We start from the raw sequence: 27,742 nt of genomic DNA, 5'->3' as shown, positions 1-27,742 counted from the left end.
AAAAGATCCACCACTGATCATCTTTTTTCTCTTCAACAAGAGGTTTCCACTGCCTTTGAAAATAAGGAAAGTGTTATTTCAATTTTCTTTGACTTAGAGAAGGCTTATGATAGAGCATGGAGGTACAAAATTCTTGAAAAAATCCACTCAATTGGAATTCGAGGACATCTTGCTCTCTTCATTGCAAATTTTCTTTCTGATCGTAAATTTCAAGTTAGAATAAATAATACCTTATCACAAGTATATGAAATTCAAAATGGTGTTCCACAAGGCTCTGTATTGAGTACAACTCTTTTTATTCTCCTTATTGATAGTATTCATAGCATTATCCCTCCCCCAATGTCACTAAGATTATTTGCAGATGATATGAACATCTCCCTATGTTTCAAAGACTTACAAATAGCACAGCTCTTTATCCAAGAAACCCTTGATAAAATTCAAGAATGGGCAGATTCAAATGGTCTCTCATTCTCACAGTCTAAAACCCATTGCATTCTTTTTTCTAGAAAAAACAAAATTGAACTTCCTTCCCTAACCCTCAAAGGTAAAAAACTTGAATTCAAATCAAATACAAAATTCCTTGGATTGATTTTCGATTGCAAGCTCAAATGGACACCTCACTTTTTATCCATTAAACAGAACTTAATGAAAACCCTAAATCTATTGAAAGTGATTAAAAATCCAAAATATAACCCTTCAAGATCCCTTTTACTTCAGTTATATAGATCTCTAATTAGAAGCAAAATAGAATATGGCTGTCCAGCCTATATCAGTGCATCAGATAAAAACCTATCAATCCTTAAAGTAATACAAAATGCTGCCTTACGCCTATGTATTGGAGCATTACCATCCTCTCCTATAGACAGCATCTACTGTGAAGCTAGTGAACCCCCTCCAAACTTCAGGAATTTCTATATTACTAATAAATTCATTGTATCAGCAACAACAAATCCAACAAACCCAGTTAGAACTTTAATCAAAAAACAAATTCAAAATATTTCAAACCATTCTGAAAATCACTCCTGTATTCTCCAAAATTCTTTAAGAAATTACCATGTAAACCTATTAGACCTCACTTCCGAGTACAATAAATTTCCTCCCTGGGAATTAATTTTACCAGAATTCAATCTATCCTTATCCCAATACAAAAAAAATGAGTACCCATCTGGTTTCATCAAAGAAAAATATACTGAGATCATAGCAGAATATCATGAATTTATTTTATGCTTCACAGATGGTTCTAAAAATGAGTTTGAATATGCAGGCTATGCTTTTTCTATTGATGGTAAAATTACCAACTTCACAGCTCATAAATATTCTTCAATTTTCAATTTAGAAGTTTCCGCTATACTCCATTGCCTACAAAAGATCTCTACTTCAAAAAGCCCTAACAAAAAATTCCTGATTCAGTCAGACTCACTCTCTGCTCTTTTATCAATTCAAAACAAATTTTCTGAACATCAACTTGTCCATAAGATCCATCAAATCATCTATAAACTTCAGACTACTGACAAAATTATTAAATTTATGTTTGTCCCAAGTCATGTAGGCATTGAAGGAAATCAGGCAGTAGATGAATCAGCTAAATCAGCTGTTACCCCCTCTAAAATTTTCTCTGTGACCCATGATGATGTTATTAACATTCTAAAAATCATCCAAAACTCCAATTGGCAAAACCTATGGAACTCAAAAACAAATCACAAACTATTTACCCACAAAAAATCAATCCTCCCTTGGAAGCACCTTAGTCACCTAAACAGATCAGAAGAAATTATAATCACACGCCTCCGAATTGGTCATACCAAATTAACCCACAGCCATTTGTACACCAAAGCTCCTAAACCCACCTGTCAATTCTGTAATTCTGAAATAATCTCCACTCAACACCTTCTATTCCACTGTCCCTCCCTCAAAACAAAACGCCAATCCTTAAACATTTCAGACCTCAACCCTACAATTCCTGACAACATCAAACAGATGGAAAACATTCTTAAATACATCAAAGAAATCAATCTTTCAAACCAAATCTAGACTAACCCCTCGAAACTGGGCGTAAAAATCCTGGCAATTATACACGCCCAGTATAAAAAAATGTCAAAAAAAAAAAAAAAAAAAAAAAAATTTATTAGGTGAAAAATGAGGGAAAAATCAAAATTTTACCAAATTGACATAGAAAACTGAAATTTGAGATATTCCCAAGTTTTGACACCCCAAAACGATTGAAATCGGTTTCACACTGTTTTGAGCACTTCTGGAGCCTCCAGCAGATTTTTGAAACTTTTTCCACGAGTTTCATCAGATGATGTTGGAAAATTCGAAATTCACGCTGGACTCCAAATTGAACACGCCATTAAGTCGACAGATTGTGAGTTCGAGTCATTTTGGAGCCTCCAGCAACTGTTGGAAAATTCTTGATGCCTCCAGTAAATTTTAGAAACTTGAAAGTCCCACGATATCGATATTTCATCAAAATGTAGTTGGGAAGCTGAAATTCATTCTGTAACTTAATTTCAATACGTTGAAAAGTTGACTGCAGGTAAATTTCAAATCGTTTTGGAGCCTCCAGCGATTTTTTGTAAATTACTGGAGCCTCCAGCAGATTATTCAACGATCGGAATTTCCATAAAATTTTACCAAACACTCTGCACTCTAATTTCTACGCGCTATCAAGTCGACTGCAGATGAGTTCAAGTGATTTTGGAGCCTCCAGCGACTTTTTGAAAATTCTTGGAGCCTCCAGCGCAGTTAGGAAGCCGAAACTCATTCTGTAAACTAATGTTAATACGCTATGAAGTAGACTGCAGGTAGATTTCAAGTTTTTTTGGAGCTTCCAGGGACTTTTTGGGAATTACTGGAGGCTCCAGCAGATTTTTCAATGATCGAAATTTCCATAAAATTTTACTAAACACTGCACTCCAATTTCTACGCGCTATCAAGTCGACTGCAGATAGGTTCAAGTCATTTATTAGCCTCCAGCGACTTGAAAAAATTCCTGGAGCCTCCAGCAGATTTGTAAAACTTGAAATTTCCTCAGAATTTTCATCAGATGGAGTTGGAAATCCAAAATTCACCCTGCACTCCTACTTGAACACGTTTTCAAGTCATTTTGCAGCCTCCAGCGACTATTTTAAAATTCTTGGAGCCTCCAGTGCAGTTGGGAAGCCAAAATTCATTCCGTTAAGTAACTTAAATCAGCTGTGAACTCGACTGCAGGTAGATTTCCAGTCCTTAATAAGCCTCCAGCGACATTTTGGAAATCGCTGGAGCCTCCAGCAAATTTTTCAATGCTGGAAATTTCCATAAATTTCTACCAAACAAGCTGGAAATCCAAAATTTAACCTGTAATCCGGTTTCAACACGCTGTCAAATCGACTGCCTGTAGGTTCAAGTTATTCTTGAGCCTCCAGCGACTATTTTAAAATTCTTGGAGCCTCCAGTGCAGTTGGGAAGCCGAAATTCATTCCTTAAAGTAATTTAAATTAGCTGTGAACTCGACTGCAGGTAGATTTCCAGTCCTTAGGGAGCCTCCAGCGACATTTTGGAAATCTCTGGAGCCTCCAGCAGATTTTTCAATGCTGGAAATTTCCATAAATTTCTACCAAACAAGCTGGAATCCAAAATTTAACCAGTAATCCGGTTTCAACACGCTGTCAAGTCGACTGCCAGTACGTTCAAGTTATTCTTGAGCCTCCAGCGACTTTTTGAAAATTCTTGGAGCCTCCAGCAGAATTTTGAAACAATAAATTTTCGCAATAATTCATCAAATACAGTTGAATTGCCGTGCCGAAATTCATTCCTTAAACTAATTTCAATACACTATGAAGGAGACGGCAGGCACAAGTCGTTTCAAATCCTCCAGCGACGTTTTGTGAACTGCTGGAGGCTCCAGCAGATTTTTCAACGTTTGGAATTTTCATAAAATTTTACCAAACACTCTGCACTCCAATTTCTACGGGGTATCAAGTCGACTGCAGACAGGTTCAAGTCATTTAGGAGCTTCCAGCGACTTTCCAAAATTGTTTAGAGCCTCCAGCAGATTTGAAATTTCATCAAATGGAGTCAAAAATTCGAAATTCACGCTGCACTCCAACTTGAACACGCTATCAAGTCGACTGCCGCTGGTGTGTTGAAGTCATTTTGGAGCCTCCAGCAACTTTTTAAAAATATTTGGAGCCTCCAGTGCAGTGGAGAAGCCGAAATTCAATCTGTAAACTAATTTCAATTCACTATGAAGTCAACTGCAGGTAAATTTCAAGCCATTTTGGAGCTTCCAGTGACTGTTTAGATATTACTGGAGCCTCCAGCAGATTTTTCAATAATCGAAATTTCTACAAAATTTTGCGCAACAATCCGCACTTCAATTTCTACACGCTGTCTAGTCGAATGCTGATGGATTCCAGTCATTTAGGAGTCTCCAGTGAGCTGAAAAATTCCTGGAGCCTCCAGCAGATTTGTGAAACTTAAAATTTCATCAAAATTTCATCAAATGGTGTTGCAAATCCAAAATTCGCCTCGCATCGAACTTGAACACGTTATTAAGACGACTACTAGTGGATTTAAGTCATTTTGGAGCCTCCAGTGACTTTTTCGAAATATTTGGAGCCTCCAGTGCAGTAGAGAAGCCGAAATTCAATCTGTAAACTAATTTCAATTCACTATGAAGTCAACTGCAGGTAAATTTCAAGCCATTTTGGAGCTTCCAGTGACTTTTTGGATATTACTGGAGCCTCCAGCAGATTTTTCAACCATCAAAATTTCTATAAAATTTTACGAACCACTCCGCACTCCAATTTCTACACGTTATCAAGTCAATTGCAGATATGTTCAAGTCATTTTGGAGCCTCCAGCGACTTGTTGTAAATTACTGGAGGCTCCAGCAGATTTTTCAACCATCAAAATTTCTAAAAAAATTTACGAAACACTCTGCACTCCCATTTATACACGTTGTCATGTCGGCTGCGGATGAGTTCAAGTCATTTCGGAGCCTCCAGTGACTTGAAAAATTCCTGGAGCCTCCAGCAGATTTGTAAAACTTGACATTTCTCAAAATCTCATCAAATGGAGTAGGAAATCCAAAATTCACCCTGCACCTAACTTAAACACGTTATTAAGTCGACTGTTGGTGAATTTAAGTCATTTTGGAACCTCGAGTAGATTTTTAAAACTTGAAATTTTCACAAAATCTCATCAAATGGAGTTGAAAAAACCAAAATCGATTCTGCAAACTAATTTCTACACCCTATGAAATCGACTGCAGGCGGATTTCAAGTCGTTTTGGAACCTCCAGCAACTTTTTGAAAACTGCTGGAGCTTCCAGTAGATTTTTGAATCTTGAAATTTCTACAAAATTTAATAAAATGGGATTGGAAAGTGAACATTTACTCTACACAGTACGTGCTAAAGTTCATTCAGGCAGATTTTGTTGAAGAACAGAAGTTTCTAAAAATCCACTGGAGGCTCCAAAACAAATTTGTGTTATTAAGGTCAAATTTTGTTGGCAAGTTGGCTTTAAAATGTTTTTTTTTTTTTAGGACGTCCCCTTCAAGAAAGAAGTTGCTCCAGAGGATCGTTGGGAGGTGGGGTGGACTATTTATTTCAAAAATTTGTAATACTTGACCCTTATGTTCCTTTCTTCGCCCAGACCCTTCTCCTATTTCTTCCTTCAAATGGCTCAACCCTTTGAAACTTGCCTTTGGAGGAGCCTCTAGCCATAACATGGAATCGAAAAATCTTAGAAAAGGGCACGAAAATACAGTTAAACGTACCTTGAAAGGAACCGGGGGAGGGGAAATTGAAAATTTGAAATTCCCAAAACGCCCATTTAAGACACTTTCCAAAGTTCAGCAGCCTCCTGGGCCAGTCATAGTCAGTTTCTCGCGCGAAATCTTGCGCGAGAAGAAAACGACGCTCGTGAAAAACGAGGTCAAAATCCAGCCGAATTAGTTATAACCCTTATAACGAATAATCCTACGCGCTATTTTGATCTATGCAAATACCTCACAAATACCTACCTATACCGCGACAAATGAATGAAACAAACGTTAAGTAAATAATGGGAAAAGTGTGGTAAAGTGACATAAATTATGCAAAGATGTGGCTATAAATATGACGCTACGAATCTCGCCTCGATATACGACCACCTTTCAACTTTTTTTTCTTTCTCTTTTTCACCCAGTCACAGAGAAAAAAATCTCATTATTTTATCCGATGAATAAGTAAAGCAGTAAAGGAAGAGGGAAAATATGAAGAAGCGACCCTAGAAATTGAGGGAAAACACTCTTAGAATATCCGAATATGAATTTAAAGCGTCAAATTATACGAACACAAATCGTAACCGCGTTTAAGCGCGAAATTTTTCCCAACCAAACTTCGCAACAATTTCAATCCAATTATAAGTCGTAAAAAGTTGCTTCTTAGTATAAATTTCCCAATAAACGGCCATACCCGTTAACGTATCCGGCAATTTTATCAGCCCATAAAACCAACTACGAACCGCGTATAAAAAGTCGTTTCAAACAAACCAAACCGTGCTCTAAATATTGCTTCATCGTGAAGTCTCTCCGCCATGCTTTATCACACCTTTGTAGGTTCCTGTGTACTTTTTTTTTTTAAAGAGTTGAAATGTGTAAAGATTTTCTTCGTTTATTTTATTTTTTTTCATTTTGCTGTTTTGTTTTTTCCATTTCAACGCATCATTGCGTTCCAGGATGACCTGAACATTTTTGTAGTTGAGAAATGCCAAACTTTGAATTTAAAAATTGTGATTTTGAAAAAAAATTACAATTTTTAAACAGAAATTACGATTTTTGAACAAAAACGGACATTTTTTACAAAAATGTACCAAATGTTGATTTTTTTTTTACAGAAGTGGCAATTTTTGAACAAAAATGGATATTTTTTAAAAATATGCACCAGCAGGTGAAGTTGATTAATCAACAACATGACCAATTACAAATGACTATTCATAGTTTTGGAAGCAATATACGACGATCAAAACAAGAAAAGAAAATGTTAACAGTTTGAAGACTCGACGGGTAGGTATAAGAAATCTCCCTAAATATTGAGTCACGTGTTTATCGATAAATAAAGCTCAATCGGCCGAGGATTAACGTCAGCGAAAATCGAGCCTGTTTCAGCGACATCGTATACGAGTAAGAGCGACGATGACGTGAAAAACCCTACAAACATTTTCGTCACGTGATGAAAACATATCACGTTGAATAATCGTCACACCACCGCCTTCGCATTTCTTTCAATGCGAACGGAAGTGGAAGTGAAACCGTACGATGAAGCGTGGAAAAACTGATACGTCGTAACCATAAAATATATACTCACAATACTTACGTAAAGCAACCAAAACGACTCTTTGAACGAAAATTTTCGTCTTTTTTCAATTCCGAAAGATATCGTATTTTTTCAGTTCAAATGCGAACAACGACGAGATATTCTGGGCTAGAAAAAAATCGTCGATAAAGCGTTTTTTTTGCAGTAGCTTTGGCTACGATAAGGGGTCAAATGAAGAATGATCGAATACATCCGCCCCCCCTACCCATTTGAAGAAAATATCTAGTTCTCTAGAAAAAAATCGATATGTTCTGTAACAGACTAACAGTGCATAATACTGCATACTTGATTTTCATCCGTCAGATTCCGCTCGGGTCTCAGAGAGTTGAAGATATATTTTCTCGAAAGAATTTTGAATACGTGTTCAAGTCGGAGTGCTGGATGAATTTTGGATTTCCAACTCCATCTGATGTCATTTTGAGGAAATTTCAAGTTTTACAAATCTGCTGGAGGCTCCAGGAATTTTTTCAGGTCACTGGAGGCTAATAAATGACTTGAACCTATCTGCAGTCGACTTGATACCCCTTAGAAATTGGAGTGCAGAGTGATTGGTAAAATTTTATGAAAATTCCAAACGTTGAAAAATCTGCTGGAGCCTCCAGCAGTTCACAAAAAGTCACTGGAGGCTTCAAAACGACTTGAAATCTACCAGCAATCTCCTTCATAGTGTATTGACATTAGATTCCAGAACGAATTTCGGCTATCCAACTGCATCTGATGAAGTATTGCGAAAATTTATTGTTACAAAATTCTACTGGAGGCTCCAGAATAACTTGAACGTACAGGCAGTCTACTTCACAGCATGTTGAATTTTGATTACAGGATAAATTTTGGATTTCCAGCTTGATTGGTAAAAATTTATGGAAATTTCCAGCATTGAAAAATTTGCTGGAGGCTCCAGCGATTTCCAAAATGTCGCTGGAGGCTCCCTAAGGACTGGAAATCTACCTGCAGTCGAGTTCACAGCTAATTTAAATTACTTTACGGAATGAATTTCGGCTATCCAACTGCATTTGATGAAGTATTGCGAAAATTTATTGTTTCAAAATTCTACTGGAGGCTCCAGAATAACTTGAACGTACAGGCAGTCTACTTCACAGCATGTTGAATTTTGATTACAGGTTAAATTTTGGATTTCCAGCTTGTTTGGTACAAATTTATGGAAATTTCCAGCATTGAAAAATCTGCTGGAGGCTCCAGGAATTTTTCAAGTCGCTGGAGGCTAAAAAATGACTTGAATCCGTCTGCAGTCGAATGACGGCCGGTAGTAATCGGAGTACAGAGTGTTTGGAAAAATTTTATTGAAATTCCGATCGTTGAAAAATCTGCTGGAGGCTCCAGTAATTCCCAAAAAGTCGCTGGTGGCACCAAAACGACTTGAAATCTACTTGCAGTCTACTTCATAGCGTAATAAAATTAGTTTACAGAACGAATTCGGTTATCCAACTGCACTGGAGGCTCCAAGAATTTACAAAAAGTCGCTGAAGGCTCCAGTAATTCCCAAAAAGACGCTGGTGGCACCTAAACGACTTGATACTTCATAGCGTATTAAAATTAGTTTACAGAACGAATTCGGTTATCCGACTGCAGTGGAGGCTCCAAGAATTTACAAAAGGTCGCTGGAGGCTCCAAAATGACTTAAATCCATCAGCAGGCGACTTAATGACGTTTCAAGTTGAGTGCAGGTTAAATTTTGGGTTTCCAACTCCATTTGATGAAATTTTGAGAAAATTTCAAAATTTACAAATCTGCTGGAGGCTCTAGGAATTTTTCAAGTCACTGGAGGCTCCTAAATGACTGGAATCCATCTGCATTCGAGTAGACAGCGTGTAGAAATTGGAGTGCGGATTATAGCGTAAAATTTTGTAGAAATTTCGATTGTTGAAAAATCGGCTGGAGGCTCCAGTAATTTCCAAAAAGTCACTAGAAGTTTCGAAAAGGCTTGAAATCTACCTGAAGTCTCTTTCATAGCGTATCGACATTAGTTTACAGATTGAATTCAGGTTTATAAATTGCACTGGAGGGTCCAAATATTTTCAAAAAGTCGCCGGAGGCTCCAAAATGACTTGAACTCACCAGCTGTTGACTTGATAGCGTGTTTAAGTTGGAGTGCAGTGCAAATTTCAAATTTTTGAATCCATTTTGTAAAATTTTGATGAAATTTCAAGTTTTACAAATCTGCTGGAGGCTCTAAAAAATGTTGAAAAGTCGCTGGAGGCTTAAATGACTTGAACCTGTCTGCAGTCGACTTGCTAGCCCGTTGAAATTGGAGTGCAGAGTGTTTGGTAAAATATTATGAAAATTCCAAACGTTGAAAAATCTACTGGAGCCTCCATCAGTTCCCAAAAAGTCGCTGGAGGCTTTAAAACGACTGGAAATCTACCTGCAGTTTCCTTCATAGTGTATTGAAATTGGGTTAAAGAATGAATTTCGGCTATCCAACTGCATTTGATGAAGAATTGCGAAATTTTATTGTTTAAAAATTCTACTGGAGGCTCCAGAATAACTTGAACCTACAGGCTAGTCTACTTGACAGCGGGTTGAAATTGGATTTCAGGTTAAATTTTGGATTTCCAGCTTGTTTGGTGAAAATTTATGGAAATTTCCAGCATTGAAAAATCTGCTGGAGGCTCCAGCGATTTCCAAAATGTCGCTGGAGGCTCCCTAAGGACTGGAAATCTACCCGAAGTCGAGTTCACAGCGAATTTAAACTACTTTACAGAATGAATTTCGGCTGCCCAACTGCACTGGAGGGTCCATGAATTTTAAAATAGTCGCTGGAGGCTCTAAAATGACGTGAACTCACCAGCAGTCAACTTGATAACATGTTCAAGTCGGAGTGCAGGGCGAATTTTGGATTTCCAACTCCATCTGATGAAATTTTGAGGAAATTTCAAGTTTTACAAAACTGCTGGAGGCTCCAGGAATTTTTTAAATCACTGGAGGCTAATAAATGACTTGAACCTGTCTGCAGTCGACTTGATAGCGCGAAGAAATTGGAGTACAGAGTGTTTGGTGAAACTTTATGGAAATTTCAATCGTTGAAAAATCCGCTGGAGGCTCCAGTATTTTACAAAAAGTCACTGGAGGCTCCAAAACGACTTGAAATCTACCTGCAGTACCCTTCACAGTGTATTGAAATTAGTTCAAAGAATGAATTTCAGCTAACCAGCTGCATTTGATGAAGTATTGCGAAAATTTATTGTTTCAATACTCTACTGGAGGCTCCAAGAATTCACAAAAAGTCACTGGAGGCTCCAGAATAACTTGAACCTACAGGCAGTCGACTTGACAGCGTGTTGAAATTGGATTGAAGGTTAAATTTTGGATTTCCAGCCTAATTGGTAAAAATTTATGGAAATTTCCAGCATTGAAAAATCTGCTGGGGGCTCCAGCGATTTCTAAATGTCACTGGAGGCTTCAAAACGACTGAAAATCTACCTGCAGTCGAGTTCATAGCGAATTTAAGTTACTTTACACAATGAATTTCGGGTACCCAACTGCACTGGAGGCTTCAAGAATTTTAAAATAGTCGCTGGAGGCTCCAAAATGACTTGAACTCACCAGCAATCAACTTGATAACGTGTTCAAGTCGGAGTGCGTGGATTTCCAACTCTATTTGATGAAATTTCGAGGGAGTTTCAAGTTTTACAAATCTGCTGGAGGCTCCAGGAATTTTTTAAATCACTAGAGGCTAATAAATGACTTGAACCTATCTGCAATCGACTTCATAGCGCGTAAAAATTGGAGTACAGAGTGTTTAGTAAAATTTTATGAAAATTCCAAACGTTGAAAAATCTGCTGGAGCCTCCAGCAGTTCACAAAAAGTCGCTGGAGGCTCCAAAACGACTTGAAATCTACCTGCAGTACCCTTCACAGTGTATTGAAATTAGTTTAAAGAATGAATTTCAGCTATCCAACTGCATTTCATGAAGTATTGCGAAAATTTATTGTTTCATTACTCTACTGGAGGCTCCAAGAATTCACAAAAAGTCACTGGAGGCTCCAGAATAACTTGAACCTACAGGCAGTCGACTTGACAGCGTGTTGAAATTGGATTGAAGGTTAAATTTTGGATTTCCAGCTTAATTGGTAAAAATTTATGGAAATTTCCAGCATTGAAAAATCTGCTGGAGGCTCCAGCGATTTCTAAATGTCACTGGAGGCTTCAAAACGAATGAAAATCTACCTGCAGTCGAGTTCATAGTGAATTTAAGTTACTTTACACAATGAATTTCAGGTACCCAACTGCACTAGAGGCTCCAAGAATTTTAAAATATTCGCTGGAGGCTCCAAAATGACTTGAACTCACCAGAAATTAACTTGATAACGTGTTCAAGTCGGAGTGCGTGGATTTCCAACTCTTTTTGATGAAATTTTGAAGGAAATTTCAGGTTTTACAAATCTGCTGGAGGCTCCAGGAATTTTTTCAAGTCGCTGGAGGCTAATAAATGGCTTGAACCTATCTGCAGTCGACTTGATAGCACGTAAAAATTGGAGTACAGAGTGTTTGGTAAAATTTTATGGAAATTCCGATCGTTGAAAAATCTGCTGGAGGCTCCAGTAATTCCCAAGCAGTCGGTGGAGGCTCCAAAACAACTTGAAATCTACCTGCAGTCTACTTCATAGCGTATTAACATTAGTTTACAGAATGAATTTCGGCTTCGCAACTGCACTGGAGGCTCCAAAAATTTTCAAAAAGTCGCTGGAGGCTCCAGAATAACTTGAACCTTCGGCAGTTGACTTGATAGCGCGTAGAAATTGGAGTGCTGAGTGTTTGGCAAAATTTTATAGAAATTCCGATCGTTGAAAAATCTGCTGGAGGCTCCAGTAATTTACAAAAAGTCGCTGGAGGCTCCAAAACGATTTCAAATTTACCTGCTGTCAACTTCATAGCTAGCGTATTGAAATTAGGTTACAGAATGAATTTCGGCTTCCCAACTATATGTACATTTTGATGAAATATCGTGGGACTTTCAAGTTTCTAAAATTTACTGGAGGCATCAAGAATTTTCCAACAGTTGCTGGAGGCTCCAAAATGACTTGAACTCACAATCTGTCGACTTAATGGCGTGTTCAAGTTGGAGTGCAGCGTGAATTTCGAATTTTCCAACATTATCTGATAAAATTTTGTGGAAATTTCAAGTTTCAAAAATCTGCTGGAGGCTCCAGGAGTGCTCGAAACAGTTTGAAACTGTTTTTAATCGACTTGGAGGGTCAAAACTAGGCTATATGCCAAATTTTAGCTTTCTATGTCACTTTGGTAAAATTTTGATTTTTTCCCCCTTTTTGAACGTAGACTTTCACAAATTTACCAAAAATCAATAAATACACTTCCGCATTTGAAATTTTGGCAGGTGACGAATTTTTGCAAGATTTTTTGGTCTTTTGGAAGGCATAATCTGCGACCTTGGCTGACCTGTCAATCAAAATGGCCGCCATTTTGTTAGTAAGGCCAACTTTTTTTTAGCAAGTTGACAATAAACTGTTCCTTAGAATGTCCCATTCAAGAAAAAAGTTGCCCCAGTGGATGTGTGATGGGAGGGGGAGGTGTACAGTTATCCTATTGTCATATACCGGACTAAACCCTCATCTCCCTTCCATACAAGTTGTTGCTCTTCTGCATAGAGAAAAAATTCCAAGGATTCACCCACGTATTCTTCTAACCACAATAGCGTTCGCTTTCGCGAGTAAATTTACGTAAGCGATCCACAACGACTCGGGCAGGTAAACATAATTAATTAAAAACCAAACAGGAGGTTTTTCAATAAAAAATTTTCCACCGCCAAAATAACAGTACTCTAGCGAACATTAAAAGTTTTACCTTTATACTTCGATTCAATTTGAGCTTGTAAAATATTCAGACCAGGTACGACGATGGCCGGTAAAGTTCTCGAACGCACCAACGGAGGCGGTCGTTTTCTGAAAACTTTTACATCATTGCCGTGTGCTGCTTCTTCAGTAACAGCCGAGCTGCAAAGAAAAAAACACAATTTTTTCATTATTAAAATAACTAGGTGGGAGTTTTTTTCAACTTGCGAGATGGTAAAGTGTAATTAAAACTGCGATATATCAGTTCCAATTAAAGGTAAACATTTCCCCCGAGGGATGCGAGCAACGTTAGCGTTATATTTTTCGCTCAATCTTTAACGAAAATATACTTTTTCGGTGAAAAAAACGACTTCGGTTTGGCGAGAGGAAAAAAAATAGCGAAATTTACAGATCGTCACAGTCGGTTGCGTAAATGTTGCTGTTTTTTCATTTCACCAAATCTAAAGTACATATTTCTTTTTCATAGAGTACCAGTACAACTGGAGCTGAACAAGATAACTGATATTCGACCGAGATAAAACATGGCACGTTAGGAAATTTTTATGGTCAAGGTCGAACCAACACATGACAAAATTGCCAACTTTTCTTCCACCGAACAAGGCCGCTCGTATTTTAGCCGATGGCTGAAAAAAAAGTCGAAATATTCTCGAAGCGAGCACGACGTTCGAATAAAAAAGCTGCGATAGCATTGTTTCGAAAAATACCCACGTCCATAATATTACTTAATTTATTCTAAGAAAAGTAGGTAACGTAGTACGCGACCAGTGGCATATATTTTAAGTAACTGCGAAGAAAATTACAATTTTTTCGAGGGTATAGGTGATTTAAAATTTTCATAATTTTCGAGCGTAATTATGCAGGGAAGATTTCCAGTAGGATGCTCAATTGACTTTATTTTTACAAAAGGGTGAACTGAAAAATAATTCAGCGTGCTTTGATTGACCCCCTCCCCTCCCCTCCCCCCTTCAAAGAACATATTGCATAATTTTTCGATGGCACAATACCTAATTTTTAAGATTAAATGAAACCAGCTTTTCAATTCTAAAAAATTTGCGATTGGCTCAGCCCAAGTTTGGGTTTGGTTCCTCCAATTTTGAACACTTTTTTTGGAGAAATTTTTCACATCTGGAACGGAGGAAAATTGCTATCATTGATGCCCCCTCCCCCGCTGAGACAGCTGATTATGTTGTTTCTTAAGCGATTGAAATTTTTCTTGATAATGCTCAAAGCTGGAGTCTAATTGCTTGGAACTGCTCCAACTTGAGAACATTTTTTTTGTTGGCATTTTTAACAAACCTATTCAATTGAAAACATTTTCAAAAATTTTAAAAATTCAAAGTGAAGTTTTTTTAAACCTGAATTTTTTAAATTTTCAATTTGAAAAAAAAATTGAAAATGCCCCTATTATTATGATGCTCATAATCTGTGAAAATTTCATAATTTTTCACGCACCCTCCTCAAAGATGGACATTATTTATCGATTTTTTGTTTGTGTTAATATGGGGGTACAATATCATTGAGAGAGGAAAAGATGGTGGTAAGGGCTCATTCTCAATTTTTTCCCAAAAAATTACAGATTTCAGATTTGCACATTCCAGATTTCACATTTCAGATTTTAGAACGTCAGATTTCAGATTTTCAGATTCTAGATATTGGAATTTCAGAATTTGAGATTTTGAAAATTGATACCTATTTCTGATTTTGAGATACATATTAGAATTTGAGACATGAGATTATCAGATTTCAGATTTCAGATTTTGAGTTTTTAGATATTACAAATTTCAGATTTTCAAATTTTAGATTTGTAGATATCATATTTTCAGATTTTAAATTTTTTCAAATTTTCAGATTTTACAATTTGAGATTTCTGATTTTGAGATTTCAGATATTTCAATGTCAGATTTTCAGATTTTAAATTTTCAGGTTTCAGATTTTCTAATTTCAGAATTTCTAATTTCAGAATTTAACATTTGACATTTTGAGATTCTAGAATTTGAGATTTGTGATTTTTTAGATTCAAGATTTTCAGAATTACGGATTCCAGATTTTGAGACTTCAAATTTTCAGCTTTCAAATCTTGAAATTTCAGATTTTCAGTTTTCGGATTTTTAGATTTCAGATTTTCAGAAATTAAAATTTGAAATTTCAGATTTTCAATTTTCAAGTAGCAGATTTGCAGATTTGCATAATTGTTTGATGGCAGAATTTAATCTTTCAGATTTGAGATTATCAGATTTCAGAATTTGAGATTTCAGAATTCAGATTTTCAGATTCCAGAATTTAAGATTTTAGAATTTTGAGACTTGAGATTTTAAGATTTCAGATTTTCAGATTTTACAATGATTTTGAGACTTCAGATATTCCAATTCAAGATTTTCAGATTTTAAATTTTCAGGTTTCAGATTTTCTGATTTCAGAATTTGACATTTTGAGATCCTAGAATTTGAGATTTGTGATTTTCAGGTTTGTGATTTTCAGATTCAAGATTCTCAGATTTCAGATTTTGAAATTTCAAATTTTCAGCTTTCAGATCTTGAGATTTCAGATTTTCAGTTTTCGGAATTTTAGATTTCAGATTTTAAATTTTCAGGTTTCAAATTTTAAATTTTCAGGTTTCAGATTTTCTGATTTCAGAATTTGACATTTTGAGATTCTAGAATTTGAGATTTGTGATTTTCAGGTTTGTGATTTTCAGATTCAAGATTCTCAGATTTCAGATTTTGAAATTTCAAATTTTCAGCTTTCAGATCTTGAGATTTCAGATTTTCAGTTTTCGGGATTTTAGATTTCAGATTTTCTGATTTCAGAATTTGACATTTTGAGATTCTAGAATTTGAGATTTGTGATTTTCAGGTTTGTGATTTTCAGATTCAAGATTCTCAGATTTCAGAATTACGGATTTCAGAATTTGACATTTCAAATTTTCAGCTTACAGATCTTGAGATTTCAGATTTTCAGTTTTCGGGATTTTAGATTTCAGATTTTCAATTTTCAAATCGCAGATTTGCAGATTTTAGATTTTTTGATTGCAGATTTTAATCTTTCAGATTTGAGATTAGCAGATTTCAGAATATGAGATTTTATAATTAAGAATTCTAGATTTTAGAATTTGAGACTTGACGACTTGAGATTTTCAGATTTCAGATTGGTAGATTTCATATTTTCAGCTTTCTGACATTCGGATTTCAGATCTTCAGATATTAAAATTTGAAATTTTGGAAGTTCAGATTCTAGATTTTGTGATTTCAGATTTTCAGTTTCAGATTTTCAGCTTTCAGATTTCACATTTTCAGCTTTAAGATTTTGAGATTTCAGATTTTGAGATTTGCAGATTACAGATTTTCCGATGTCAGATTTTCAGTTTTCACATTTGCAGATTCCAGAATTTGAGATTTGACATTCTAAGATTTCAGATTTTCAGATTTTAGAATTTGAGACTTTAGATTTTCAGATTACAGATTTTGAGATTTTAGACTTTCAGATTTCAAATACAGTTTTCAGATTTTCAGTTTTCAAATTTTTGGATTTTCAGCTTTCAGATTTTCGGATTTCAGATTTTCAGCTTACAGATCTTGAGATTTCAGATTTTCAGTTTTCGGATTTTTAGATTTCCGGTTTTCAGATATTGAAATTTGAGATTTCTGTTTTTGAGATTTCACATTTTCAGGTTTCAGATTTTCTGATTTCAGAATTAGAGATTTTAGAATTTGATATTTGACATTTTGAGATTCTAGAATTTGAGACTTGCGATTTTCAGATTTCAGATATTCGGATTTCAGATCTTCAAATTTGAAATTTTGGATGTTCAGATTTTAGATTTTGTGATTTCAGATTTTCAGATTTCCGATTTTTTGATTTTGAGATTTGAGATTTGCAGATTCCAGAATTTGAGAATTGACATTCTATGATTTCAGATTTTGAGATTTTATAATTTGAGACTTTAGATCTTCAGTTTACAGATTTTGAGATTTCAGATTTTTAGTCTACAGATTTGCAGATTCCAGAATTTGAGATTTCAGATTTAAGAATTTTGAGATTTTAGAATTTGAGACTTTAGATTTTGAGATTTCAGATAGGTATGTATTAAAATTTGAGATTTTGAGATTTTAGATTTACAGATTTCATTTGAAAAATGCGCTCAGTAATTAGTAAATAGGCTGAAGTTCTACGCCAAGAGGGGAGCAAAATCATGGAATGCACGGAAAGTATCATGGATATCAAATAAATAGATACCAGAAAAGCGCGAGAATGAATTTAACGAAATGCAATCGATTCACGAAGAGTTGAAAAATAAGTTCCCAGTAAGCTGGGGTTCTGCGCCAGGAGTAAAGAAAAATCATATTCTACGTTTCGAATTATCAATTTTTCACAATTTTCGTCCTCGCTTCGCTCGGGCTAGATCAACCTTTACCACTGGAATTTTTCATTGGCGAAGCATTCTGCAAGGAGCAAGGGTTAAAAATATTTTCATGGAATCAGTTATCCTTTTGCTCTCATGCAACCAACGGAGTCGTAAAAAAAATCGAAATCCAGACATACAGAACCCGAGTAACTATAAGTTCGTTACAAGAAATAAATAAAGAGTCCAAACGTCGCTCGTTCTCGTCGTTTCAATGTTTACAAAAGAAACCAGCGGAGAATGAAAGCTCGACTAATTCTAATGAATAATTCAACGACGAAACACGCAATTATGAACTAAACCTCGAAAACCTCTCCTCAACGACGGTAGTAGTAGTACCTACCCAATACCCATCGCATAAAACGCCAATTGCCGCGAAAATTTGATGAAAATGTTCGAGCACCGTGACCACACTCTTCTATATCTTTACTCCCCCGCGCGTTTACCAAATTACAGCTATACGAATGTATATCTATCGGAAAAATATAAATTTAAACGGGTTCCCACTGTCACGCAAAATTAAAGTTCAAAAAGGCTGATCGATTACTCGACTTATTGTAACTGATGTATAAAAACCAAGCTACACAGCTCATCAGGTCACACGTGTAACTAACAATGATGAAATTAATACTCGTAGTAGTCGTCTCATACATAAAATAATATCGTACGAGTGGTGATGATGAGCTCCATCGTAAAAGAATTTTTTGCCATAATTTTTCCATCACATCGGTGCTCTTGGCCTTAATTAAAAGCCGGCTTATATTTCATCTCAGCGTGTCTCCGCACGAGTCTAAGTATATATCTACGAGACGTGAGATATTATACGAGCTGCATAAATCCTAATCCAGCTTTCTTTAGTATACGTTAATTCGTTTTAAATTAAATATTCGACCATTTTTTTTCTTCTTTAGCTGCTTACGTAACGCGTTAATAAAATCATCAATCTACAGCACTCATGCAGACATAAGAAGTATCTGAGAAAATATAAGTAAGGTAAGTACATATTCTGCCAAGATACGAAGGCGTAGCTGAATCAGGCATAATACTTATACGAATTGAACAATACTAATTCGGGAAAACGAATACGATAATTTATTCATGCAAATCATCAAATTATATTAAACCGTTTGAAATACTACAACACAGAAAAAAATACACATTTTTCAAAAGCTCGTTTATAAAAAGAAGAGTAAATATTTTCTCGAAAACGTTATTCCATTTACAATACTTCAAAGGTTGACTGAGTACACAACGAGTTTCTTAATACGTACAATTTGGTAAACAATATTTAATATTTTTGCTCAAATTTTGCTGCCTAAAATGTTGGGGCTTTCTTTATCCAGCTACCCTTTTTATCTTTTTTTATTGAAGAATAATTTGATTGATAAGTATTGATTCTTGAGAGGCAGAGGCGTAACGAAGTGATGTCGTGGAGGGAGGAGGAGGGGAGAGTAAAACTGAAATTTTCCACCATCTTACCCCGACCCCCCCCCCCCGCCCTCAATCATCAGCATTTTTCATTCTAATTGACCAGCTGTGATTCGAACAAACTTTGGAAGGGGGAGTTGGAAATAAAAATGTTGAATATTTTTTTGTTTAAAACTTAAAAGTGATGCTTTTAAATATACGTGACAGAGAATTGTTCTATTGCAAGGTTGGTATTGAAATCGGAAAAAAAATGCAATTTTTGAAAATGCAATTTAAAAAGAGAACAGAACATTTTCGATTTCGCCCGATCGAAGCGAGTGCGAAAGCTTCAGAAAACATACAATTTGTGAAGCAAAAAATTAAAATTTTCAATATCAGAAGTTTTAACGCCAAAATTTGCGAAGAAGTCTACAAATGCAAAGACGGAGGTGAAGATGATTGTTATTTCATCTACGTCAATATCGAAAATAATCCAGTGATGATCGAAGTAGACTCAGGTTGCAAATACACGTTGATACCACGTCAGCTGTATGATCAATTGAATATTAATCGAGATTTAGAGCCTACTACCATGACGCTTCGAGCCTACACCAGTGATGTGTTCAAACCAGATGGAAAAGTCACTGTTTCTGCATCCTACAATGGAAATACAATACAAGAAGATATCTACGTTGTACCAGACCAGTATGCGCCTGTGTTAGGCCAAAATTGGATCCGATGTCTAAAAATCAAACTTGAAGAAATTGATGAGAAAAATTCTCTTGATATTACTCCAGATTCGATCAATAATGTCAGTTCGAACGATATCGTTGACCAATTCAAAGACCTATTCAAAAGTAAAGTTGGTTGTGTTCCTGACTACAAAGTGCACCACCAGCTCCGAGAAGGTGCCAAACTAGTGTACCACAAAAAACGTTCGTTACCCTATGCCTTATCAGAACTCGTTGAAAAGGAACTCAATGATCTAGAAGCAGCCGGTATTATCACGAAAACGGAAACGAGTGATTGGGGTTCTCCGCTAGTTGTTATCTTAAAAGCGGATGGAAGTGTTCAACTTTGTGTAGACTACAAAATCAGCGTAAATAAAGTTCTGAAAGACGCTCATTTTCCTATCAACAAGATTGAAGAAACGCTACACAAGCTGTGCAATGCGAAATATTTCTGTCGTCCAGACCTATTCAAGGCTTATCTACATCTTATGGTAGATGACAAATCGAGTGAAATTCAAAGGATAACAACACCATTTGGCACATTCAAGGTGAATCGACTATTGTTTGGTATCAAGACAGCTCTGGCCGAATTCAATCGTTTCCTTCATCGAATTTTAAAGAAACTTTGTAATGTCATCTGGTATTTCGATGACATCGTTGTGTATGGAGCTACGTTACAAGAATGTCCAGCAGCACTTATTGAAGTTCTGAAAGAACTACAAAAATTCAACCTACATCTCAACGCCAGCAAATGCGTATTTTTCGCCGAAAGTATCGAGTATTTGGGACACATCGTCAAATTCAACAAAATCAAGAAATCGCCTTCAAAAGTCACAGCGATTACGCAGATGCCAATCCCAAATGGCGAAGAAGAAGTCCGTAGATTCGTTGGTATGGTGACACATTATTCGAGATTCATTCCCAACCATTCTACATTGACAGCACCATTAGGTAAATTGCTCAATGAAAAGACACCTTTTGTGTGGGATAATGATGCTCAAATTGCGTTGAATGTCTAAAGGAAGAAATTGCCAGTGATTGAGTACTTACACCGTTCAATCCTGCCTTACCAGTCCGACTTGCTTGTGACGCAAGTCCAGTTGGAATTGCCAGAATTTTATCACTTATCATCGATGGTAAAGAGCATCCAATTGCATAAGGTTCCAGAGCATTAACCAGTGCTGAGAAAAATTACTCTCAGCTAGATCGAGAAGCTCTCGCGATTGTCTTCGTGGTAAAGCACTTTTTCCAGTACCTTTTTGGACAAAAATTCCAGCTCATCAGTGATAATCGTCCGCTTACTCGAATTTTTCATCAAGATGCTTCCCTACCAGAAATGACGTCTGCTCGATTACAAAGGTATGCTGCGTTCCTATCAAGCTTCGATTACGAAACCATCCATAAGAAGGGAGATGAAAATGATCACGTTGATTGTTTATCTAGTGCTCCAGTTCCTATTGTGCCAAATTATGTACCTGATTCGATTGGAGAAGAAGTTCATCAAATTCTTCTCACCACCATACATCAAATCTCTTCGAATACCCTTAAGTACGATGGAATCAAAAGTAAATCTGCAAGAGATAACGAAATCCAGCAAATTATTTGAAATCTACAATCAACTAGTGATGCAGACAGCTTATTCACAATCGACGACGGTGTAGTTTACAGAGGTCATCGAATTGTAATTCCAGAATCCCTTCGAAAAATCGCTCTCAACGAACTCCATCATACGCACATTGGAGTAATAAAAATGAAACAGTTAGCTCGAAAATATCTATACTGGAAAAACATCGATAAAGATATCGAGCATATGGTGAGAGATTGTGGAAAATGTGCCGCAGCTCAGAAAAGTCCTGCAAAAGCTCCATTACACCCTTGGGACGAGCCTAGCAGCAATTGGCAGCGCATTCATATCGATTATGCCGGTCCTTTTCAAGGGTATCATTTTCTAGTCGTTGTTGATGTGAAATCAAAATGGATGGAGGTTGGCTGCCAAAGAAATGCACCCTCTTCCGAATCAACTATCGAAATGCTGAATCAAATGTTTGCTTGAACTGGATTCCCTGAAATAATCATTTCAGACAACGCTACTATCTTCACCAATGAAACATTTTCGAATTATTGTAAAAATCGAAGTATTTCTCAGAAGTTCATCGCTCCTGGTCATTCTGCTACCAATGGGCTAACAGAAAGAAACATTCAAACTCTGAAGAAACATTTATCTTCAGCAGACAACTTGCAGCTGATGAATGAGAAATTACAACAAATTCTAATGCGCTATCAAGCAACGCCGTTGAAAAATGGAAAATCTCCAGCTGAGTTATACCTAAATCGAAAATTACGCATTCAATTAGACGCGATTTTTCCAGTTAAACCAGAACAAAATATCAAATCAAATTTTAAAGGAACGCGTCATTTTCAACCTGGAGATCGTGTTCAAGCACGATATTATTCGAATAATAAACCTCAATGGCGTCCAGGAGAGATTGCCCAGAAAATGGGAAATCTCCATTATCTAGTCGAGTTCGATACCCGTTATAAAATCAAACAACATATCAATCAGCTCCGACAAGGTTTGCGGAAAGTTTCATTCGCGGATGAACCAGTACCTGAAGTAGTTGAACCTCATTGAACGTAGAAAACTCTGTTGACTCCGTTACGAAGGATTTTATCTTCAAATACGTCAAATACAGATGCTGTACCAGCACAATCGAGTCAAAATCAACAGGCAAGATGTCCACCTCCAATTATGCGTCAACTATCTTCAAGGGAACGTAAAAGGCCGAGATATCTGGACAATTACGTTCAATAATAAAATTGTACATACTTTTTTTCAAATATTTTTCTATTTATTTTCTACTATTTTTTGATCATTTTTTTCTAAGTAATTATTTATTCTATTGTGTTTATTCAATTTTATATTCTATTTTCTATTTAATTATCAATTTTTGAAATTTTTGCGCAAGAGGAGACTTTAGTATCCGTCAATACCCCCACCTATTCAATTGTTATCTCCACGTACGTAGCAACTTAGTTACCATTTATACTCGAGTATATTATTCTATCATTGTACATAATCATGAATAAACGTATGTGTTATACAAATTGGCATTGCTATTAAACCTATCTCTAATAGCCCAGCGTACTTTAAATCCTCAAATGATGATTAAAAGTCTCGGACTGTCTTCCACTTAAAAGAAAATCTAATCAAAAATCACCCTCGAGCTCATACAACTTCCTTCGTAATCGATATAATCTGAAAAAATAAAGTCTCCGTTTCTAAAATGCCCAAAATTCCAAAAATTCACCATAAAAAATTATCACAGTTTACTTCGATATACCTACTTCATTTTCTGCGAATATTCGATCCAAGCATACGGGGGAAGAAAAGGTCAGACCAAAGTACAGTTTCGTTATCATAAAAATACCAAGTTTTTTTAAATTAAGCGGAAATTGCTTTCGTCAAGTATCTCGTATAATTTCCATTATCATAAAATTTACTAACATATTTTTCAACGTTGAGAAAATTTAATTAAATAAATTTCAGCCCAAATGTTAATTTACTTTTATTAAAAAATTTTTCAACATATATGAGAAGATTCATCAAAACGAGCGAAGAAATAGTAGAGCCGAGCTCTCTCATGGGTAACAACGATTCGTAATATATGAAAAACCCCAACAGCGACTTATTCAACCATTAAACTCGCTCCACAATATAATTATCGAAGGGAGGAAAATCTAAACTATACGAAGCTTAACTTTTGTTATATACGAGTAAGTTACATTCGTAATTCGTCGATAAATGACGACGAGGCAATTAAGCAGGTGGAATTCTTTTTCCAAGTGCATTTTTAAATTACATTTTAAAGATTGATTTTTTTTCACATTGTTGGCATTCGTCTCTAAATTTAAATGGCTGTAGGAATTTTTTTCATTTCTTTTCTGTCATTAAGTCGTCCAAAAGTCGCAGTTAATTAGAAAACGCTGCGTTGAAATAGCAATCCGACCTTTGAAAAGTGGCTTCCGCAATTCATCGCTAAAAGCTTATACTAATTGAAAAAAAAAAAAGAAAAGATGTAATAAAAAACAATCGAAGAATCGCCATCGCCGTTTTCGATTTAATATCTTTTTTTTTTGGTGTTTTTTTTTCTCGAAATACTCGAGAGCGACGACCTACAAATAGATGGAGGGTGATCGGCTTTCTAATAATTTTTTATCGTTTCAATAACAAACTCTTTGGTAAAAAGTGGAAGACTTTTTCGCGGTAAATAGTTGAATCGCAATTGAAGTCATTTTCAGGCTAAGTTTCGTACTACTCGCGGTAAAGCTTAATACCATCTATAATGAAAAGTTTCGCTAATGCTACAAATGGTGCTGCGCTATTGCAACCTCCTAAAACTTTGCTCGAGAGACTTTATTGGCCAACTTATAAAATACGATACGATACGACAATTTGAATTTAACGAATTAACCTTATAGAAGGGGAGGGGGACGGGGGGCTAAGGCGCAATGCAACGTTTGCGGATAAGAGTAATGGCTTTTTGGCAAAATTCGCTCGCTCGTAAAACTTCAATTCTGTATTCCATCATCGTCGAATAGCCCCCCCCCTCCCCCTGATCCTTGATCATCTCCTCGCGTCTTATCTACATCTACGAGTAAACTGTGCTCTAAAACCGAAGGTCTCAGGATTATTGAAACAGCTTTAAGGTAACCGAGTTCGGTTTTTGGTTTTAATGTGCGTAATCAAACAATGGTAAGAGCGCAAAACCACGTGTCGCCAAATTAACGCCTTTGCGATATTCATCGAAATGAGTAAACTTACGTTTAACCTCTCGTCGTCGTGTATAATTTTGTAAAATGTACACGAGAAATAAGGTCGGCGCCGACGCGTCTTGCCTCGCACCACCTTTAGGTCTTTTTTTTTCAAACTCGACATAGTCATCCTGCTGCGTTATTATTTACTGTAGCCTATTCCTCCGACCAGTTCATTTAAATAATACTTTCGCTTTTGTTGCTTTCTTATTCGTCGCTTTTGATTCACCTTTTTTATTTTCCTTCTGTTTGTTCGCTTTTCAAAAATTAGCGACAATTATCAACGAATAACGATGTTTGCGGAAAGAATGGATTAAATGGTGGTAAACATTAATTTATAATGAAATTAATGAAGCGTAGTCCCAGGAGTGATCTTGCAGTCCTCTAAATCGAAGAAAGGCTTTCTCTTTTTCACAATGGGTTTCGGGAGGGGGAGGGGGAGGGGGTGACCGAACATTTTCCAACCGGTATGAGGGAAAAAATACCGATTTTTTTTTTTTACGTAGAATAAAACGAGTTTCAAAAATGAAATGGGAGATGAAATCGACAACTTTACCAATTGATAAATTTAATGACAAATTCAACAAAGGCTAGCGAGTTGATTTCGTTAGCAAACGATTTGCTCAGAGAGGATGAATCATTCGAAAACGACTAAATCCATTGAAAATCAAAAATGAAACAGAAAAATTTTTAATTTACTACTTTCACGAACGATTTGACCACAAAAGAAGAATCGTTTGCGAGCGATTTGGTCAGAAACGATGAATCATTCGAGAAGAACTGAATCATTTGTAAATCAAATCGTGTACACTACAAGATGAAACGGAAATTTTTTCAATCAACCTATAAAAATTGTGGATGATTCGTTCGCGAATGATTTACTCAAAGGAAACAAAATCATTCGCGAACGAATGAATCACTGAAACCTCGACTTGGATATACGTAACAGGACGAAACTACGACAATTTCCATTCACCATCATTTAAAACTAGGTTCAATTCGTTCGCGAATGATTCGTTCAAAATTGACAAATCGTTCAAGAACGACTACCTAAATCATAAAAACTGTTGATCTAGGTACCTATAAAAATAGTGAATGATTCGTTCGCGAACGATTTGCTCGGACGGAAAAATATCGTTCGCGAACGAAAGAATCACCAAAAACTCAAATTTGGTATGAATGAAAGGACGAAAAACTGGCTATAAAAATGATTCTTTTAGGAACGTTTTGCCAGACAACAAGAATCATTCGTGAACGATTTGCTCGGAAACGATGGATCATTCGCGAACGACTAAATGCTTTGTAAATCGAATCATATACGACAAGATGAAACGAAAATCTTTCCTATCAATTCATATATAAAAATTGTGAACGATTCGTTCGCGAACGATTTACTCGGAAGAAGCAAAATCATTCGTGAACGAAAGAGCCACTGAAAGCACGAATAAATAACAAGACCAAACTACATACAACAGTTGGGTTCAATTTGTTCGCGAACGATTTGCTCGAAAGGGAAATTTTCGTTCGCGAACGAACGAATCACTAAGAATTTAAATCTGATCTGAATGACAGGACGGAAAACTAGCTGGAAATGATTCTTTCACGAACGATTTGCCCAGAGAAGAAGAATCGTTCGCGAACGATTTGCTCAGAATCAATGAATCATTCGAGAACGACTGATTCCCCAACGAAAAAAAATCCAGAAAAAGATGATGGGGTAGAATTTGACTTTTTCAAATCTATCAACAAAAATTGTAAATGGTTCGTTCGCGAACGATTTGCTCAGAATCGATGAATCATTCGAGAACGACAGATTCCCCAACGAAAAAAAATCCAGAAAAAAAGAATGTGGTGCGAAATTTGGGTTTTACAACTCCACCAACAAAAATTGTTACTGATTCGTTCGCGAACGATTTACTCAGATTCGATGAATCATTCGAGAACGACTGATTCACCCAACGAAAAAAATCCATAAAAGAGAATGTGGTGAGATTTGGCTTTTTCAACTCCGCCAACAAAAATTGTAACTGATTCGTTCGCGAACGATTTACTCAGAATCGATGAATCGTTCGAGAACGACTGATTCGCCAACGAAAAAAATCCAGAAAAGAGAATGCGGTGAAATTGGGATTTTTCAACTCCACCAACAAAAATTGCAACTGATTCGTTCGCGAACGGAAAAAAATCCAAGAAAAGAGAATGTGGTGCGAAATTTGGCTTTTTCAACTCCACCAACAAAAATTGTAAATGATTCGTTCGCGAACGATTTGCTCAGTATCGATGAATCATTCGAGAATGACTGATTCCCCAACGAAAAAGTAATCCAGAAAAAGAGAATGTGGTGCAATTTAGCTTTTCCAACTCCACTAACGAGAATTGCAAAAGATACGTTCGCGAACGATTTGCTCAGAGGAAAAGAATCATTCGTGAACGAATAAATGACTAAAAAAACTCAAACTGGACTTTAAACACAGAACGAAACTTCTGACAGTTTCAATAATGCAATCAAAAACTGGACTCAATTCGTTCGCGAACCATTTGCTCAGAGAAGAAGAATCGTTCGCGAACGATTCGCTCAGAATCAATGAATCATTCGAGAACGACTAATTCCCCAACGAAAAAGAATCCAGAAAAAGAGAATGTGGTGCGAAATTAGGCTTTTTCAACTCCAGCAACAAAAATTGCAAGTGATTCGTTCGCGAACGATTTGCTTAGAATCGATGAATCATTCGAGAACGATTGATGGATTGATTCCCCAACAAAAAAAATACACAAAAAGATAATGTGGTGCGAAATTTGGCTTTTTGAACTCCACCAACAAAAATGGTAAATGATTCGTTCGCGAACGATTTGCTCAGAACCGATGAATCATTCGAGAACGACTGATTCCCCAACGGAAAAAAAATCCAGAAAAATAGGATGTGGTGCAATTTGGCTTTTTCAACTCCACTAACGATAATTATAAATGATACGTTCGCGAACGATTCGCTCAGAGGAAAGGAATCATTCGCGAACTAATAAATGACTAAAAAGTCAAATCAGACTTTGAACACAGAACGAATCTTCTGACAGTTTTAATAATGTAATAATCAGGGCTTAAAACCATTTGGATTTTATTGGTTGTTGTGGTAGGTGGTTTTTAAAATACTCAAAAATATTGGTTTTTGGTTATGGTTTCTGAATTGGTTTTTCAATCACAGTTTTTCTGGTTGTGGTT

General features: G+C 36.2%; 1 protein-coding gene across 2 annotated transcripts in view; it reads right to left on the bottom strand.

Moving 5' to 3' along the window:
* Window positions 1-27,742, bottom strand: part of wake (wide awake) — a 492,350-nt gene that overhangs the window by 291,861 nt on the left and 172,747 nt on the right. For both annotated transcript variants that reach the window (XM_065364759.1, XM_065364768.1), the window contains exon 3: window positions 13,169-13,317. In XM_065364759.1, coding sequence (XP_065220831.1) covers window positions 13,169-13,317 — 149 coding nt within the window. The remainder of the gene's footprint in view (window positions 1-13,168; window positions 13,318-27,742) is intronic.

Source organism: Planococcus citri, chromosome 1 (genome assembly GCF_950023065.1).
Source record: "Planococcus citri chromosome 1, ihPlaCitr1.1, whole genome shotgun sequence".
Classification (NCBI taxonomy): Eukaryota; Metazoa; Arthropoda; class Insecta; order Hemiptera; family Pseudococcidae; genus Planococcus; species Planococcus citri.
Note: the sequence above shows the minus strand (reverse complement) of the source record. Positions and strands in the feature narration are given on the sequence as shown.